The sequence below is a fragment of the Anomaloglossus baeobatrachus genome, chromosome 4, assembly GCF_048569485.1.
Source record: "Anomaloglossus baeobatrachus isolate aAnoBae1 chromosome 4, aAnoBae1.hap1, whole genome shotgun sequence".
Lineage (NCBI taxonomy): Eukaryota > Metazoa > Chordata > Amphibia > Anura > Aromobatidae > Anomaloglossus > Anomaloglossus baeobatrachus.
Genome location: NC_134356.1, coordinates 81,834,648 through 81,854,161, shown reverse-complemented (window position 1 = coordinate 81,854,161; position 19,514 = coordinate 81,834,648). Strand labels below are relative to the sequence as shown.

At 36.5% G+C, this 19,514-nt stretch overlaps 1 protein-coding gene across 1 annotated transcript in view; it reads left to right on the top strand.

Moving 5' to 3' along the window:
* GABRB2 (gamma-aminobutyric acid type A receptor subunit beta2) overlaps window positions 1–19,240 on the top strand; it is a 559,541-nt gene extending 540,301 nt beyond the window's left edge. The window contains exons 8-9 of the mRNA XM_075344443.1: window positions 5,741–5,985; window positions 10,473–19,240. Coding sequence (XP_075200558.1) covers window positions 5,741–5,985; window positions 10,473–10,820 — 593 coding nt within the window. The 3' untranslated portion in view covers window positions 10,821–19,240. The remainder of the gene's footprint in view (window positions 1–5,740; window positions 5,986–10,472) is intronic.
* The last annotated feature ends 274 nt before the right edge of the window (window positions 19,241–19,514 follow it).

The window sequence follows — 19,514 nt, the reverse complement described above, 5'->3', positions numbered from 1 at the left end:
TCTCCTTTTGACATATATATTGGTCATGCTAGGTATAAGAAAATACTGAGTGAATGATGAAATGGCAAGAGAGGGAAGAGGGGCAACCTGTGTCTAGAAGAGAGGGAGATGGTGACCACTCATAAAACCTTCTGTTGGCCCCTGGCTCCCCTGACCACCCTAGATAGGTTCCACACCTATGTGCCGAGCAGGATACCTGGCCCTGACTGATCCTGAACTAGGCTCTAGATAATGAATGGGCTAGATGAGTGCTAGTCAGCCCCACTAAGATTTAAAGGGAACCTGTCAGGTTCAATATGCAACCAGACCTACAAGCAGTTCTGGATGCATATTTCTAATCCCTTCCTAACCGTCCCTGTATACACTAGCATAGATAAAGGGATCTTTAGAAAAAGTATTTCTAAAGATTTTTTATGCTAATGAGGGAGGGGACTAGTCCCCTGGGCGTTAGTTCCCCTGGCTAGTTGGCTCCATTAGCATGTTAGCATGCCGCTGTGGGTGTGCTAATATGCTAATGAATATGCAGCATCAGAGGATGATCTCACTCACCTCTCCACTGCCATCACTGCACCGACGCTGGATTTCGGCTCAGTGCGCATGACCCTGGAGTTTCGGTCATGCGCACGATAAAGCCGGGTGTACGCATCCTGGCTCAAAACTGAAGTAGTGCGCATGACCGAAACTCCGGGGTCATGTGTGCTGAACCATAATAAAGCGTCAGTGCAGCGATGGTGGCGGAGAGGTGAGTGACATCATCCACTGAGGCTGCGTATTCATTAGCATGTTAGCACACCCACAGGGGTGTACTAATATGCTAATGGAGCCGACTAGACAGGTGAACTAACGCCCAGGGGACTAGTCATCACACTCATTAGCATACGATAAAAATACTTTTTCTAAAGATCTCTTTATCTATGCTTGTGTATACAGGGATGGTTAGGCAGAGATTAGCAATATGCACCCTGGATTGCTCGTGGTTCTGGGTGCATATTGCACCTGACAGGTTCACTTTAAAGAACATACAAGCAAAACATACAGGGGAAAGCAAATAAACAGCCTATCTCCAAGATGAGCTAGGGAGAGGACGAGCAACATATAAGATTTCTTCAGATGATTAAAAGCCAACTGCTTGCAATCAGGATCGCATAAAAACTTAACTCTATCATCAGCAACATACCAAGGGGAAATGCAGGTATATAAAGACACAGAGGGTGTGGGATAATAATTAGCAGCTGAAAAGAAAAGATCTCCGCAGGGTCCTAAAGGCAAAAGAGTAAACACTAACAGAGAAGACACACAAAACTGCATTCACACTTCAGAGAAAGGGATGGAATATCAAGGAGCAGTTTGTGCAACCAAACTCAGTGACCTTCTGCAGCCGGACACCACAGGGTTGTCTGTCAACCATGACACACCCATGATAAAATTAGATCATAGAACTTGGAATGCATATACAAACAGTTCTAAAGTATAAAAAGAGAAAACTCTGATTTGGTAGCCTGGTGGACATCACTATTGCAAAACGTTTAATTAGCTCTCAGTGAAAAGTAGACTAAGCTTTTACTGTATAGCAGGTGGCCAACAACAGTAATGGACTAAAATGTGAAAGTGCAAATATACCTACCTTACCTGCTGTGATTATAACTAACAACAGAGGGGATGGGACCTTTTCTGTCCAATTCGAGGAAGAACAATTGTAAAGGTTTAAGGTCTATCAAAATATCCAAGTTATGAAAAAAGTTAGTAGGATAAAACATTATCGACTGCACGGTTGTGCAGTCGATAATGTTTTATCCTACTAACTTTTTCATGTTCAATGATTTTGTTCTCATAGCAACTGGCATAAGGAAGCCTCACTACACGACATGATGATTTTACATCATTATTGTACTAGACATATATTTTTTTCATATACACAGCTCTGGCAAAAATTAAGAGACCACTTCCAAATTGTCACTTTTTCTGATTTTTCACTTTATAGGTATATTTTTCAGTAAAATGTAAATTGTTCTTTTACTCTATAAACTACTGACAACATGTCTCCGAATTTCCAAGCAATACATTTTGTATTTATTTTCTGAAAATGAGAAGTAGTCAAAATAACCAAAAATGCATTCCTTTCAGACCTCAAATAATGCAAAGAAAACGAGTTCATAATAATTTAGAACTAACAATAATACTGTTTTAACTCAGGAAGAGTTTAGAAATCAATATTTTGTGGAATAACCATGATTTTTAACCACAGCTTTTATGCATCTTGGCATACTTTCCATCAGTCTTTCAAACTGCTTTTGGGTGACCTTATGCCACTCCTGTAAATGTAAGCAGTTCTTCTTTGTTTGATGACTTGTGAGATATCAATCTTTCTCTTGATTACGTTCCAGAGGTTTTCAATGGGGTTCGGGTCTGGAAATTGGCCTGGCCATGACAGGATTTTGATGTGGTGGTCCTTCATTCACACATTGATTGATCTAGCTGTGTGACATGGCCCCCTTGAATTTCAGTTTATTATTTTTCAAAAAGTTTAAAAGAAGCAATACATTTTGTTCAACTTCACAATTGTGTCCCACTTGTTGATTCTTTACCATAACATTAAAATTGTTATCTTTATGTTTGAAGCCTGAAATGTGGGAAAAGGTTGAAAAATTCAAGGGGCCAAATACTTTCGCAAGGCACTGTATATATATATATATATATATATATATATATATATATATATATATAGATATATATAATAGATATATATATATATATTTATATATACTGTGCTTCTCTTTTATATGTGAGCTGTTGTTTATCTAAACTATAGGGTTTATTACCCTATGATTAGCTTAAGTGGACTAGAAAGTCTCCTGCCATGTTGTCCAGCACATACCCTACTCTGATTGACACCTCACAATCAATGCACAATCTGTATTGGGAGCCTGGTGTGGGCGGGACAGCTCCCAGCTCTGCTACACTAAGTTATGAAGAATGGCTACACCTAGTAATCTAAGTTAAACATGGTTAGTTTTAGAATCTCTTTGCTTACAACATGCTGCTCTTAGATGAAGTAGCAAAAACCTGCTGACAGATTCCCTTTAAGTCTGCCTATAAATATTACACCTTCTGCCTTAAGATGAGAGAAGGGAAAAACTGGAAAGAGTAAAGCAGAGGTGGATCTGAGTTTTCAGGCACCCGGGATAAGAACTCAATGTGGCACTTTTCCCCCACTCCCCCGTCCCCTGTTTGAGCAGATTGAGTAGTTATCATTAGAGATGAGTAAACTCAAGCTTTAAGCTTTAGAGTTGGTACCAATCAAAGACTTTACAAAAAAATCAGTTTTCGAGTTCAAAGTTCAGATGCTTTACATATGCAAACCACTTGCGTGTCTATCGCTGTGCTCAGGTACACTCGGTGGTCAGACCTGTGCAAGCCGCTTACAGTGTTTACTGGGGGTAAAATTAGCTGTATGTGGGTGGAGAGCCGAACTACCCAATCAGGGACTTCCAATGAGGTTCTGGTCCAAAGCAGAACTCTCTCTAAAGTCTGGCTTAATCAACAGACTTCAGTGGGTTTGCTCATTTCTAGTCATCTTATGACCGCTACTGGAAAGGCTTGGGCAGTACAAGATGCATCAATAAAGCCTAGTACCGAGAGGGCTTAAGAAATTAGGATTCATTTCAATAAAGAAATAAAAACAAATGACTCAGAAAAATATAAATAAGTCAATGAGTTCTGCATTTAATACAAAGAACGGCTGAATCCCACTACAAGGGCTAACAAAATGCAACCATCTGGGAGACATCATGGACACTTGCATCACCTGGTCCGTCGGCGCCCCGGACCAACAGCTCCCAGGTTAATTGCCTTGTCTGCCCCTGGAAAAAAGTCACACAATAAAAGAAAAAACTAAGGCTTTAACAGCAAAAGAAAAATGTATGTCATGTACTGGCCAAAGATCGTGTTATTCCTCAAGTACAGACATCACAACTTTAAATCAGATGAGAATCTACTCTTCTTTACCAGTGTATAAAATATATATTTTTGTACAATTTCTCACTTTTCTCATTCCTTTCTGATTTCTCCCTGAAAACATTGTCTGCTGTCTTTCAAGAATCCAGTTATAAACCTATCTGATCCATTTTTATTCAGTATTATGTCATCTGGCCATAAGGGTTTTCTGGAAGGTTTTTCTTGATTCACTATTGAACACACTTCCTTTTCGAAGAATCAATAAGTGCTTGAAATATTAATTCAGGAAAGAAAGCAGTTTTTTAACAAAGGGATTGGATATAAATATCGGAGTTGTGCACAACCCCTATAATACACCTCAGCAAAATATTATGATCTGGAAAATGTGGTGAAAGGAGCGTAAACTGACTTCATAATTGAAGGCCACTCTAAGCCAGCTGCTTGGACATTGACGCAGGGTCGCCCTTGAACATAGTGATAATATTGGGGCAACCTCCTTTCTGTAGTTATAAAAGACTTTTAACCAACAAAGTGATAACGGTTGAATTGCATTGATTGCATTATGCTTGGACACCAATGTCAATGTGCCAAGAAAAGTAGAAGGGATCACTATATGGCACATGGCACAGTCTCTTTTTTTAACTTCATTTCAGTTCATTGCACAATTAGTGGAATATTACAATGTAAGGCATAGTATATTCTCATGCTGTATCCCAGCAACTCCCAAAAATCAGCTTTTATAGCATTTTACGTATTATCTACAGTCCCTACCAGTCAGTAAGTGACAGCATGGCTTGATAATATGATGTCAATTGATACAATTGAAATAAGCCTGTAAAGGAATTGTCCAAGATTAGAAAAAAATGGCTGTTTTCTTTCAGAAAGAATACCATAACTCTTCTCAGGTTGTGTGTAGCTAAGTCTCGGCACCATCACTCAAATGGAGCTCTACTGCAAGGTGCCCAATTCCATAGACAGATGGGTTGTTTTTTTTAGAAGGAAGAAATAAGTTTTTCTAATTGTGATGAATCCCTTTAAGTGAAACATAAAGGCATAATAATTGTTCCTCAGTCTCACAACTGATCTTATAGCTTATTCTCACCTAAGAGATCCTGTTTATCCATTTGGCAACAATATAAAGTATCATTTTGTATCAACATGAATTTGATTGACAATCTGATGCTATATTTTGAAGTAAAAATTTTGGTGGAGCTATGGCATTTCTATTTGTTTCTTCATCCCAGGTGCTTTTACAGTATTAGTATAGTACGTATAGTATAACTGTAGTTAATTAAAGGGAATCTGTCAGCAGCTTTTTGCTACATCATCTGAGAGCAGCATGATGTACGCAAAGAGATTCTGAATCCAAAGATGTATTGGATGTATTACTGGGTGCAACCGTTCTGACACTATCAAAAATTTAAGTTTTAGCAAAGAAACAGCACTAAAAAAGCTGCCCCCACTGACATGAGGATCTCAGTGTACATTTCTAGACAGAAGCTGCTAATCACAGAGGGGGTGTAGTTGTACTTGAGCTCACGAGTTCCTTAGTCCGACTAATAATAAATCTACGGAAACTTAAACTAACATTCAAGGTAAAAATAACACATTTTGTGATAAGAGACACATGGCTGAAATCTCTATGTTAACCCTTACAGCTTACTGTATTCAGATTACATAGCAAAAACCTGCTGACTAATTCCCTTTAACATATTCTTTATGAAACATTTCTGACAATTATTCAGTGGATGAATTCAAAGAAATAATCTAACATTTTTTATTCTAGGAATCACCACCGTACTGACCATGACCACCATCAACACTCATCTTCGGGAAACACTACCTAAAATCCCATATGTGAAAGCCATTGACATGTACCTTATGGGATGTTTTGTATTTGTCTTTATGGCTTTGTTGGAATATGCTTTAGTCAACTACATATTTTTTGGTAGGGGACCACAAAGGCAAAAAAAGGCAGCAGAACGAGCTGCAAGTGCCAACAATGAACAGTTGCGCATGGAAATTAATAAGGTAGGTAATATTCTGTCTGAGTTTAGAATTACTCAAAAGGGAGATATGGAAAAGACTGCACTACTTGGCAGCGGACACTTAATAATGTTCCTGTCCATGCAATTCTTATAACTGTATGCTTAAGAAGCAGACATCATATGTGTGTAGGGGAGCATGGTGTTGGCCCTCAATGGCTCTTCTTTGAAGAGGTCATCATTGTGTTACTCCCAGACAACGCCTTAACGACCGAAGACATACCAGTACATCCTAAACCATCAAGGGGTAATCACCTCCGGCTGCTGCGGGCAGCCGGCAGTGATTCCTGCACATGTTATCTGATTTTAACAGCTGACATGTGTGCCTTGCAGGCATGGGTGGTTTGGCGATCCACCCACACCTGTTAATCCCTTTAATTGTGCTGTCAAACTGTGACAGTGCAGTTTAAATGCCCGTGATGTTAAACATGCACTTACCCGCTACCATCGGTGGCAACGTAACGTGATCATTGCGAGCCAGTCATTGCCATGGTAGCACAGGGTCATGTGATGACTCCTGTAACTTATATGACTCGCTTACTGTAACAGCTGGTAGAGCAGCCTCTGTTACAAGAGATGAGTGTTTCTGGTGATCACAACTGTATAGCTGTGATCAACAGAAATATATGAGCGATCAGTCTGCTGATCCTTATAGTCCCCTAGGGGGACTAGTGAAATAAAAAAAGTAAAAATAAAGGTTTAAAAAATTAAAAAAGAATAAAAAAAACTGGAAGTTGAAATCATCCCCCTTTCACCCCATTGAAAACTAAAGAACTAAAAAAATAAAAAATATACACACATTTGATATTGCTGAATTCAGAAATGCCCGATCTATCAAAATTTAAAATCAATTCATCTGATTGGCAAACAATATAGAGGCAAAAACATTCCAAACGACAAAATTACGTTTTTGGTCGCTGCATACTTTGCGCAAAATGTAATAACAAGCGATCAAAACTTCAGCTCGAGACACAAAAAATAAGCCATCAAGAGCCCCATAGCCCGAAAAATGAGAACACTATAGGTCGTGGAATATGGTGCAAAAAGTGCGCCACTTTTTTTGGACAATCTTCAGAATTTTTTTTAACCTTTTAGATAAAAGTAAACCTATACATGTTTGGTGTCCATAAACTCATACTAACCTGAGGCATCAAACCAACACATCTGTTTTACCATATAGTGGACATGTTGAATAAAATATCCCAGAAACTATTATGCAATTGCACTTTTTTGCAATTTTTCCACACTTGGAATTTTTTTTGCCACTTTCCAATACACTATATGGTAAAACTTATGGTTTCATTTAAACGTATCCCGTGAAAAACAAGCCCTTATATGGCAAGATTGATGGAAAAATAAAAAAGTTACCGCTCTCGGAAGAAGGGGAGCAAAAAAACGAACAAAGGAGAATCACCTGAGGGTGAAAGGGTTAACTTTCTTGACATAACTTATGTTGTTCATAGAGCACATACATATGTAAAGTAAGAATAGTATAACTTCAGTTTCGGAGTTCATGGTGTTCTTCAGCAGACTATGCAAAAACCCTGTAAAAACTGAAGATAACTAAGGTCAATGGATAAATCCCTTTAATTTGGCAGTAGAGCTGCTCAATGATCCAGCACTTTTTTTAATCTCAAAGTTTTTATAGTAACTAAAACCCAACGGGACTAGTATAAGAATTACCACAATTGTTATGGAATATATTATTTCAATCTAACATTGCTAGCAATTAAAATTGCATCTCCACCATTAGGTTGGTTGTATTATTAGAGCATCTAATAGATGTTATCATTTTAGAGGTCTATCTTGGTGACAGATCCTGTTTATATACTGTAAATGTATTTTATTTCACGCCATTTATAGATATTCACATTCACGTTATTCATTGATATAAATACACCACCTGTAAACAACTGACATATTGCATTCTAATTATGTCCTTATATAATCTTCCATAGTAGCTAGTGTACATTCGGCATCTTCTTATTAAGTCTAATTAGTGCAGATTGTGCTCACATCAAATTAGCATGTGGGTTTTGGTGAATCATATCAATGTATTCTGCTAAAAACTTTGACCCACAGACTGCATAAAACTTCCTTATAATTCTCATCAAGACAGATGAATAATTCACATACTTAAATTTGTATTCATGACCAAAAATACTGTGGAAATATGTTTAGGATTATATTTGCAAATGCTTCAGCTATTTCCCTAGTGATATTAACTAAAGTTAGAAAACTGATTAAATAACATGGGCTACAGAAAAAATGAAAGGTACAAAGTAGAAAACCTAAATCATATTTGTTTCACTTAACATGGAAAGTTGTCACCTATCTTGTGATAACTCTTTGATCCGTTAGGACTTCCACCGATTGTGAAAATGGAGCTCTGAAATGTAGTGGCATAACTAGAGTCCGATGTCATATGATGACTTTTATTTGTTAGGACTTCCACAGATTGCGGGAATGGAGCTCTGAAATGTAGTGGCATAACTAGAATCCAATGTCTTGTGATGACTCTTCGATCTGTTAGGACTTCCACAGATTGCAGGAATGGAGCTCTGAAATGTAGTGGCATAACTAGAATCCAAAGTCTTGTGATGACTCTTTGATCCGTTAGGACTGCCGCAGATTACGAGAATGGAGCTTTGAAATGTAGTGGCATAACTAGAATCCAATGTCTTGTGATGACTCTTTAATCCGTTAGGACTGCCGCAGATTACGAGAATGGAGCTTTGAAATGTAGTGGCATAACTAAAGTCCTATCTCTTGTGATAACTCTCCAATCCATTAGGACTGCCATGGATTGTGAGAATGAAGCTCTGAAATGTAGTGGCATAACTAAAGTCCTATCTCTTGTGATAACTCTCCAATCCATTAGGACTGCCATGGATTGTGAGAATGAAGCTCTGAAATGTAGTGGCATAACTAAAATCCGATGGGCACAAATGCAAAATTTGGGCCTGAATTTGGACCTGGGTTCCCCCTGCATGGTGGTCAGATGTATGTTTCTGTTCAGAAGTGTGTAAAAGGTTCACACTTCAGAATCGACATGTTGCTTCTGCTATGGGCTAAATAAACCAACCTTGGAACACATTATTGAAGTGCTGCCTCCAGGGTCTATTTTTGTCTAGATATAAAGTTAAATAAATATCTTTAAAGAGACCAGGAGCACATATAGGGTCTTATCTGTGGTAAAAATGTGTATAGCTATACATAACAGGCTCACCTGTGACAGTAGTGTGAAGCCACAACTAAGCTATGAGGGCTTCATAGAAAAAGGCTGCTGCAGCACCCCTGTGTGGGTAGGAAAGCCGAAAAAGAATGGTGACTATGCCACATTTCCACATGGAAAGACCAACCAGGATGATTTCCAAGTGTTTTTATTAGGCAACGCATTTCATCTAGAACCCTTGCCTTCTTCAGGAGAAGATTGAAACGTGTTGACTAATAAAATCACTTGGAGTTGGTCTTTCCATGTAGCAGTGTGGCATATTCCCAATTCTTCTTCAGCTTTCTTACCTACACAGGGGTGTCAACGCATTTCAGTGAAAACCCTCGCCTTCTTTCGGATAAAATCAAAATGCATTGACTAATAAAATCACTTGGAATTCATCCAAGGTGGTCTTTCCACACGGAAGCGCGGCATATTCCCATTCTTCTCCGGATTTCTTAGATATAAAGTTAGAGAATTTAGATTCTGGACTCAGTCAATAAATTTTGGAAAAAACTTAAACAATGGGCAAACTCAATGCAGTAATACGAATCAGATCAGCTCACCTGTTCAATCTTGACGTGGATCATTGTTCCAGGGCAGTGCACGGAAAGCAAAACTTCTCATTCAAAAGTGGAAATCCATGAGAGGAAAAAAAAATTCTAGCAACTTTGTCCCAAAAATATTTTTCTTAAAACTTGTAAGTTTAATTCATAGTATTAAAAGCAAACATACATGTTAACACTAGAACTACTGAGGTAGTCATTTTGACTACTTTGCACCATGTATTTCTATATAGGTGTCACGAGTCCAGTAGTTCTAGTGTTAAAAACTTGACCATCCTAGCTTTGGTTAAGACTTTGTTTTTAATACTATGAATTAACCTTACAAGTTTTAAGAAAAACATTTTTGGGACGAAGTTGCTGGAATTTTTTTCTTCTAATGGGCAAACTCAAGTTTAATTAAAAATGTCACTGGAAATCGAAGATACTATTCAGTAATATGCAGGATCATTTATCTTTTTTTTTTACTTTACATATTTTTTTTTGTAATTTCCCTTCATTAATTGTTCTACATCATTACGTTTAGTCGTCAGACTTATTATGTTCTTACTTTTTATTAAATAGAAAATTACTTTTTACTATCTTCCAATTTTCCCTTAGTCCCTATAGCAAATGAATATCTTTACTGTACAGAACAAACCAATTATATACCAATTAAGAGATCATGGAATTTATCTTTTTTTTCTTGAATTGCAGATGGATCCACATGAAAATATTTTACTAAGCACACTCGAAATTAAAAATGAGATGGCAGCGTCAGAAGCTGTAATGGGGCTTGGTGATCCAAGAAGCACTATGCTGACATATGATACCTCCAGTATCCAGTACCGGAAAGCTGGATTACCACGACACAGCTTTGGACGGAATGCCTTAGAACGACATGTGGTTCAAAAAAAAAGCAGACTACGGAGGCGTGCTTCACAGTTGAAAATAAACATACCTGACTTGACTGATGTAAATGCTATAGACAGATGGTCACGCATGATTTTTCCAGTGGTTTTTTCTTTCTTCAATATAGTCTACTGGCTCTATTATGTGAACTAAGACTAATAAGCCATACAGTAGACAAGAACTGGATGTCTGTTCAGATTATATGTGAAACCAGAAGTGGGGCTTAGAAAATAACATTCAGGACACAAGCTATTTTAAAACACCTTAGTTGCTGGCACTCACCATCCCGCTGTTTGCTGTTCCGATCCATTCTAGACTCATTAGGACCACAACACCCTTCCATTTTTTTTTCGAGCGTTCTAATTATTTTATATAGGTAACACAGCTTTTCCTTGTGTACACACAAGTGCATTGAAGTGAGATGCTAAAGCAATTGGTCATTTTCAAACTTCTCTGGACTCACCCATACATTGCATGGTTTGATTGTTGCTTTTGAAGACATTTCAGCTGAAACTGTAATAGTTGCGGATGGAATTGAAAAATAGTCTTGGAACTGAGAAGTTGTGTTCTGATTGATGGAGGCCATATAAGATCTAACGTAATACTTCTCCATAATTGTCCCATCAGCCTTTTAAATAATGTAAGGCCTTGATCTTGTAGATGCAATTAAGTCCAATTTTTATTTTTTTGGCAAAGAGAGATACTCAATTCGGAGGTTTTACTTCGGAGGTGCCTTTGGGAGCCATCAGGCAACAGGGTATGGGTGCAGTCTCTTAACCTCCGAAAATTCCTCTCATGCTCCAATGTGGATAATTGATCTTCTTGGAATAAAGCACGTCCTGGTAACACGCGGGGTAAGGAGAGCGATCCACAAAGGAAAATGAAATGGTTACTCTTTCAATAAGACCTATATTGCTTAGTGCCGACATGCACTGGTATTCCATTACTCATCAATGATTAAGTTGAGTCTCCACTTTACTACGTCTAAAAACCTAATGGAGGAAAAATGCATAAAATCCCACCCTTGTTCACATGCCCGAAATAAAAAATGATACAAAAACACATGTAAATCAACATCCTTGTGGCACAGTCCCAACAGAAAACGAAACTATATTAATGCAACATCATAAAGAAGGAGTTACGTAAACTTTTCATGCAAGAAGAATATATATTGTCAAAAAATAATCAGAATCTTAAAAAGACAAGGCAACATAGAGTTATTGAAATACTATTTTCCTTCAGATATATTTTTAGATCAACATGTTTGGTTTTGCTTTGTTTCTTACCAGCTTTAAACACACAAAAAAGCTTCTCTTCCTTATGGCATTAAACCATCTCAATAAAAAAAAGTCAAAAACTTCTGGAGGACAAAAACGGTGAAAAGTGCATCAATGAAACAACATGCAAAATGGCCGGTTTGCACCATTATAGTGATGAACGACACTTGCGGCTAATGGTGAATCCATTTAGTACTGTTTGACTTTTAACCTGATAACAAGTGATGTTTTTGCCCTTTAACAGAATATTGACTTCTCTACCTTCATTAAGTTCAAAGTCATCCTTCAATCCTGAAAACTTCATATCTATACTAAAAAAAAATTGCACATTCATTTGTTCTAGGTGATATTTTGTTTCCGTTATTAGTTTCTTTTTGATTTTTGGTTTCTACATTCATAAACTTGAAAAAAAAAATGTTGTGCCTCTCATTGATTTTCTTTTTAATACTAATGACCAAAATCTACCACAATGTTAATTTCCCCTTTTAATCCCATTTTATACCATTAAACAATTTTATATCCATAATATATACCAAAAATACAGCAGTTATTTGTTTAGTCAAGAAGTATAGTCTGTATTCTACATATAGTCATCCATATATTTTCATGAATACACCTTCAGATATATATTATAATTCTTGAATAATCTCCAAAATATGAGGTCACTAAAAAACTTCACGGGCAAGGGTTCGCTCTTCAAATTGATTGCTCTAACTTTTACTTGTTAAAGTTAGAATACTCTTTGCTTAAAGACAATCAGATGGGTGCGATTGACCCATTATAGTATTACGGGATGCTCCTGTAGGACCTAAGCTTTGACCTGATAATAGACCCAAAAAGCCCAGCAGAAGAAAACCACTTTTGGGAGTGACGTTGAGCCAGTCACTTACCAGTTTGATCCATTTCTTACAGATAAAATTACAAATTATGACTTTTCCCTGACTGATAACTATTATTAGTTAATATGAGCAATATCTTGATGAAACTTAGTATCTAGCCCTCAAATTATGTCATACAATGAGGACTGTCCTGGTCTGTCTACCATGCATGGCTGGACTGGATACAGGATCAGCAAAAATATTTTTGTTCAACCATAAAGAACCCTGGTTGTTAATTAATAATGAATCCAACAAAACAAAGTAATGCGAATCAATTGACAAGATACGTAACTATATAGTTTGTTTGGTGTGTTTGTCAAAAGAGTATCCCCCTATGAATGCTAAATAGTGATGAGTGAGCACTACAATGCTCGGTACTCATAACGAGTAGTGATGAGCCGGCACTACCATGCTTGTGTGCTTGGTACTCGTAACGAATAGTGATGAATGAACTGTTCCAGGTGTGTGTGCTCGGTACTCGTAAAGAATAGTGATGGACGAGCACTACCATACTCGTGTGCTCGGTACTCGTAATGAATAGTGATGAGTTGCAACTACCATGCTGGGGTGCTTGGTACTTGTAATGAGCAGTGACATGAGTGAGCACTGACATGCTCGTGGGCTCAGTAGTCATAACAAGTAATAATGAACGAGCACTACCATGCTCGGTACTCGTAACATCGTAACGTATAGTGATGAGCAAGTACTACCATGTTCAGGTGCTCTGTACTCATAACGAGCAGTTGGATGATTGGACGGACACGACTCGTGTACTGAGTATAATGGACGTCAATGGGGCGTTTAAGCATTTTTCTGGAAGATCTTCTGGAAAAATGCTTGAGATCCCCATTGACTTCTATTCTACCTGGTAGATGAGTCAAGTATGTCTGAGCATCCAACTGCTCTTTACAAGTATCGAGCACATGAGCATGGTAGTGCTTGCTCATCACTGTTCATTAGTACCGAGCACCCGAGCATTTTAGTGCTCGCTCATCACTGCTCGTTATGAGTACCGAGCACCTGAGCTTGGTATTGTTTGCTCATCACTAATGCTATATGTTAGCAAAAAGCAATATATGTAAAATAGTCTAAAACTGTTGCTAGGACATTTTCCTTTGAAATTATGTAATTTAATCTCAACATTGGCATTGGCACCGGTGTTAGAAGCTAAAGCTTTCTGGTTAAAGTCTTTAACCCTGTGGCATGCGGTTAAGTCCAGTGACGTCACAGATTCCCCGGAATGAAAATGCAAATGGAAGCAGAAAAAAAGATTATAAATGGTTGCAATGAATTTGTGTGGTGTACTATTATGACCTTATTGAAAGAGATTTTCTCCATCGTGAAATTAGTTTCCATACAACTACTTATGCTGTACACACAGAGGTGTAGCTTTTGGTCATGGTATTCTAAAGATGATTCAACATTAAACAGTTTATTATCAACTTCCGTATTAAACATGAAATATTAACTTGTATCGTAATGTGCTTGAGAATCATACTGTTCATGGATTGCATGTATTCACTATACACTAGAATGTGAACTTAGAATTACCATAGGAAAAAAAAAAGACAGAATGTAAACTCATGAATAGAATGTACACGTTGTAGCTAATCTGTTTCCTTAACCAAGTGCCACATTTATCAGCTTTGCCTGCTTTATTAAGATAAGGGGCTGTATCAGCTCCTTACATATTGCATGCTAGACTTATTGCAGGGCTCTGTGCATCGGGTACATCTTGTAACAAGTTTATTATTCGAGAACATCATGCTTCTGAATCACCTTAAAACATGCTTCTAGCTTCAAGTCAACTTTTTCCACCGGCTCTTAGTTTCATACAGGATATGGCAGAAGAAATACTAAGGCATGAAAAAAAACATTTGTATATTTTGTGTTAAGCAAACTCTATTGTCAAAGTGCTAAAAGAAAAATTATTTACGATTTTCTAATTTGTTTTTCTTTTTAGAGTTATGTATTTACTTCAAAAAAAATTCTGCAACTATAGTTTTTTTTTTTTTAGTATTGCAATGTTGATTTGGTATGTTTATAATATTATGTATGTTACCTCCTAATTTTTCTAATCGTTTTTTTAATATCTATTTATTATGGATATAATATTTGTGGCAAACAACTACATATCACACATTTTATTTATGGTTGTCTAATTAAAGGTGTTGTCCATTACTAGAACAACCTGTTCTGATACCACCAGGTAAAATGATAAAGACTATACTCACCTCCCATACCGGCACTGTAACAGCGGTGCCATAGCTCATAGTGTCAGGGTTCACATGGAGTTGTGATGTCATGCGAGGCCCACGTCCAATCACTGCCGGCTTCTGTCTCTGCCTTCAAACCAAATGGACAATCAACAGGAAGTGAATGCAGCCCATGTACTCACTTCCTGTTGATTAACTAATTTGGTCCGAAGGCAGGGAGAAGGAAGTTGGCACTGATTGGACACAGGGCTTGCATGACCTCACAACCCCACTTAAGCCTCGACACTGCTGCAACAGCACCAGTACAAGAGGTGAGTATAGTCTTTATTATTTTACCTGGGAGAAACATGTTAAATCAGATGAGGTTGTCCTACTATTGGAGAACCCCTTTTAGAAACTAAAATCGACACATCCTCAATACAGAACATGTCAGTCCATTTTGGCCACTTGTTTAAGAAACGTTATTCAGGGGGCAGCTTATTAATGAGCTAAGACCCATCTTTCCTATATTATTTAAAAATTTTTAGTGGTTAACCTTTATTTTTTCCAGAAATATATTATTTAGGGCTGAAGACAATACACCTTTATCCAAAAGAGCAAAAGTTGGCAAAGCCATGTACGCAGAGGCTTTATAGGGCCACACCAAATCCTGGTGACATTAGTGGATCACATTGTGGTGCATCGTATTATGTTACATTATAGAGATATGTCATATTACGGTGTGAAATGAAGCTTGCCACATTTTTTTTTCCCAGCCTTAAGTTAAAACTTAGAGATGAGCAAATATATTCTAGTGTAATTAATTACAAAAATCTGCATTTTCCAAAATGTAATTTTTGTAAATTGCTTCCACTTGAATTCAGCAGATTGATACCATTGACCGATATTTTGCTGAATGGTGACCTTATGATAATAAGGCTAAAAAAAACAAAACAAACTTATAATCACCTTACAGTCAACATCTCCAGCCCCTCCGCTGATCACCATCACTCGCCTGGTCTTTATTACATCTTCTGATCATTACCATAAGCACTGACTCAACCGTCTATTTTACAGCTGGGACTTCCAACTCTGATGAGGCCCGGGATGATTCTGCATATGTTCATGCAAGGCCATGGCATATGTCGTGATGACATGATGTTGTGACCCTATGGACCCCTTCTTGGATTGAACCATGTCAGGCCTCATTAGAATTGGAAGTTCCGAGAATTCAGCAATCATGGGCAGCAAGCTTGAGTCCTGGGTTTAAATCCCGCCAAGAACATTATCTGAGAGGAATTTGTGTTTTCTCCCCATGTTTGCATGAGTTTCCTCTGGGTTCCCTGGTTTCCTCCCACTCTTCAAAGACATACTGATAGGTAATTTAGATTGTGAGCCCCAAAAAGGACAGTGATTATCACATCTGTAAAGTACTATGGAATTAATAGTGCTATATAAGTGAGTAAATTAAATAAATCAGAAGATACGATGAAGAGGTGATGGTGAGGAGTGGAGGGGCTGAAGAGGTATGTATGAGTATTTTTCTATTTTTTTTTTTACATCTGACATTTTTTATACTCTAAGATCAGTAGAGATCCCAGAGTATAATAAGTGACATTCAAGTCATAGAAAACAACTTTTCTGTTAATCAAAGTTCCCTATAATATTTGCATGAAAAGGCAAATTCAGATTTTGCCTAAAATGCTCATCTCTATTACAGATGAGCGAACCTGAGGTTTGAGGTTCGGGTTCAGAAACCGACTTCCAGGAAACCAAATTTGGGGTTCGAAGTTAGAATGAGTTATGAGTGCAAACCACTCAAGTGAGCAGCGGTGTGCTTCGGTGTTAGTGATGCTCAGCCCTGTGCAAGCCACGTGTAGTGTTTGGAGCCACAAAATGCCCAATTACTGACTTCCATTGAGGTTCAGATCAAGTCGGGGTCACAAACCGAACTTTTTTAAGATTTGAATGTCCCTGACAAACCAAACTTTCAAAGGTTCGCTCATCTCTAATCTCTGTTACAACTCGATTATATGAAAGTGGAATATGCTGATATGCATGAACCCTAAATCTGATGTTAATACAAGTAAACCTGACTTAGCAATGCATAAAACTATACCAGGCCTTCTCATACTTCTGTGTATATCTGTCTTTGATAAATTTAGGCTGTAGTGTCCATCGTAACGTGAAGACTAGAATCTCCATTGCAGATAGAGATAGTTTTGTGTGGGACCGCTATGTGCTTTACCCTGAAAGCTGGATCGATCGAAATTCAGACATACACACAGCCATATTTAATAAGGAAACACGTCGCACGTACTGTTTCTCGAACCATTCAGGCAAAATAACATATTGAAGAAGAAAAACAAAAAAATGCATTGTCAAAAAAAAAAATTGCTAACACAAATAGTGTGCAATCTGACAATCCAGCAAATAAGGTGTTTTTAATTGTTACAAGGTCGGAAGCAGAGCTTAGAAATTCTGTTTGGTGTTCCAACATGTTGCAGGGCAATGTGCTGATGACCTTTCCAAAAGTAGAGTTTAATTATTGACTTATTTTATGGTACAGCTTTAAAGAAACCTTTGAGATGTGTCTGTAAATATTAACTGTAAATGACTGCTAGCAAGTATGATAGTATGCATCTCCCGAAAAAAATCGGATCATCACGTGTCTGTGTTTTCATGAAGAATGTTCTGTTTCTATCTAATACAAATGCAGGGTATTACTGGTTCAATTATTTTACAATGTCTATAGTGATCTCCTTTCACATTCTTAACGACATATATATATATATATATATAGATATAAATGTATGTAAAGAGGTTATAAAATGATAGAACATTTTTTTACATTAAAGATATATATAGATAACATTTATTTAATTTACGAATAAAAAGCACAAACTACATACTTTACTACATTTACTACATAACACACTAACCCCATGATTGATTTGTATACAGCTCCTGAAGGGCATCTCAATTACTAGCGCTTGAAATGTAGCTAGGTACATAATATACATATCTAAGTGTGTATATAGATATTAAAACGGTGGCTGATCACAGGAATAAGCTAATAAATAATAATTTTATATGGCTAAAATAAAAAAACAGGAACATTTTTGGTTTATGATATAGGGGTAAACAAAAAAAAAAGAAATATATTAATCATGTCTTGTAAATTGAACATTTTTCATCAAAAAACCCTGAGACTCCTTAGGACGATAGGAATCCCTTCGCATCGTTCATTAGACTAGTCGAACCATCGCTTGTTTGTTTCCTATTTTTATAACAATGCTGATAAACCAGTGAGATAAACAATACATAAAACTTCTTAAATTAACAAGATAAGCAAAAATAAGACGATTTTTAGAAACTAGGTAAAAGCGTTCTATATATGAAGACACACCGTACTTGTAGTGACGCATTACATTTTGCTATATGTACATAGGTCATACAATGTGGGCATCCATTTATGCTGACCATTTGTAAATATGATCAAAGATTTCTTAAAACATTTTTAACTTCTTATTTGTACTTACCGGCAAGGCAAAATCTACTGTAGTACAGTTAAAGTGTTCTAGCTTAATTGTAAATAATGAAAAGCGCTTTCCTTTATGGGATACTACTGAATTTGTGTTTTCACCTATGGTTTGCATAAAAACGCTTTGGTTTAGTACTTTGCTTCTTTAATTTGTGTTTTCTTTAATTTATTTATTTATTCGAACTGAGCTTTTGTTAGTAAGGAAGTTATAAAACGGAAAGTTATTTTGTAGCCTCAAGTGAACGCACTTGGAATGTAAAACCAATCCGGAAAATAACAGTTCTGCCTTTTCTACCATGTGTATGTCAGTGGGTATAGGCAGGCAGACCGAACTGTGAGCCTCAAAGATTTCCATTGAAATGGGCTAAATATTCCAATTCTTCCCCTTTGGTTTCTTTACCAGTTATAGAAATAAAATACTACTACTACTAATAATAATCATAATAATAATGTAATAATTATTGTACTTATTCTGCAGCACTTTACTAATCAAAAGGGACACGTACGGCCAAAACAAGACATTACAGAGTAATGTGTGACACATACAAATGAATTAATTAATTTTAACTAATTTAATTAATACTAATTAAATATAAATGTATATTTATTTAAATTAGTTAACTAATAATACTAATTAGTTCTAATTTAATTAATACTGATTAAATATACATTTATATTTTAATTAGTTAACTAATTAATGCTAACTAGTTCTAATTTAATTAATACTAATTAAATATTAATTTATATTTATTTTAATTAGTTAACTAATTAATACTAACTAGTTCTAATTAAATTAATACTAATTAAATATAAATGTATATTTATTTTAATTAGTTAACTAACTAATACTAACTAGTTCTAATTTAATTAATAATAATTAAATATGAATTTATATTTATTTTAATTAGTTAACTAATTAATACTAACTAGTTCTAATTTAATTAATACTAATT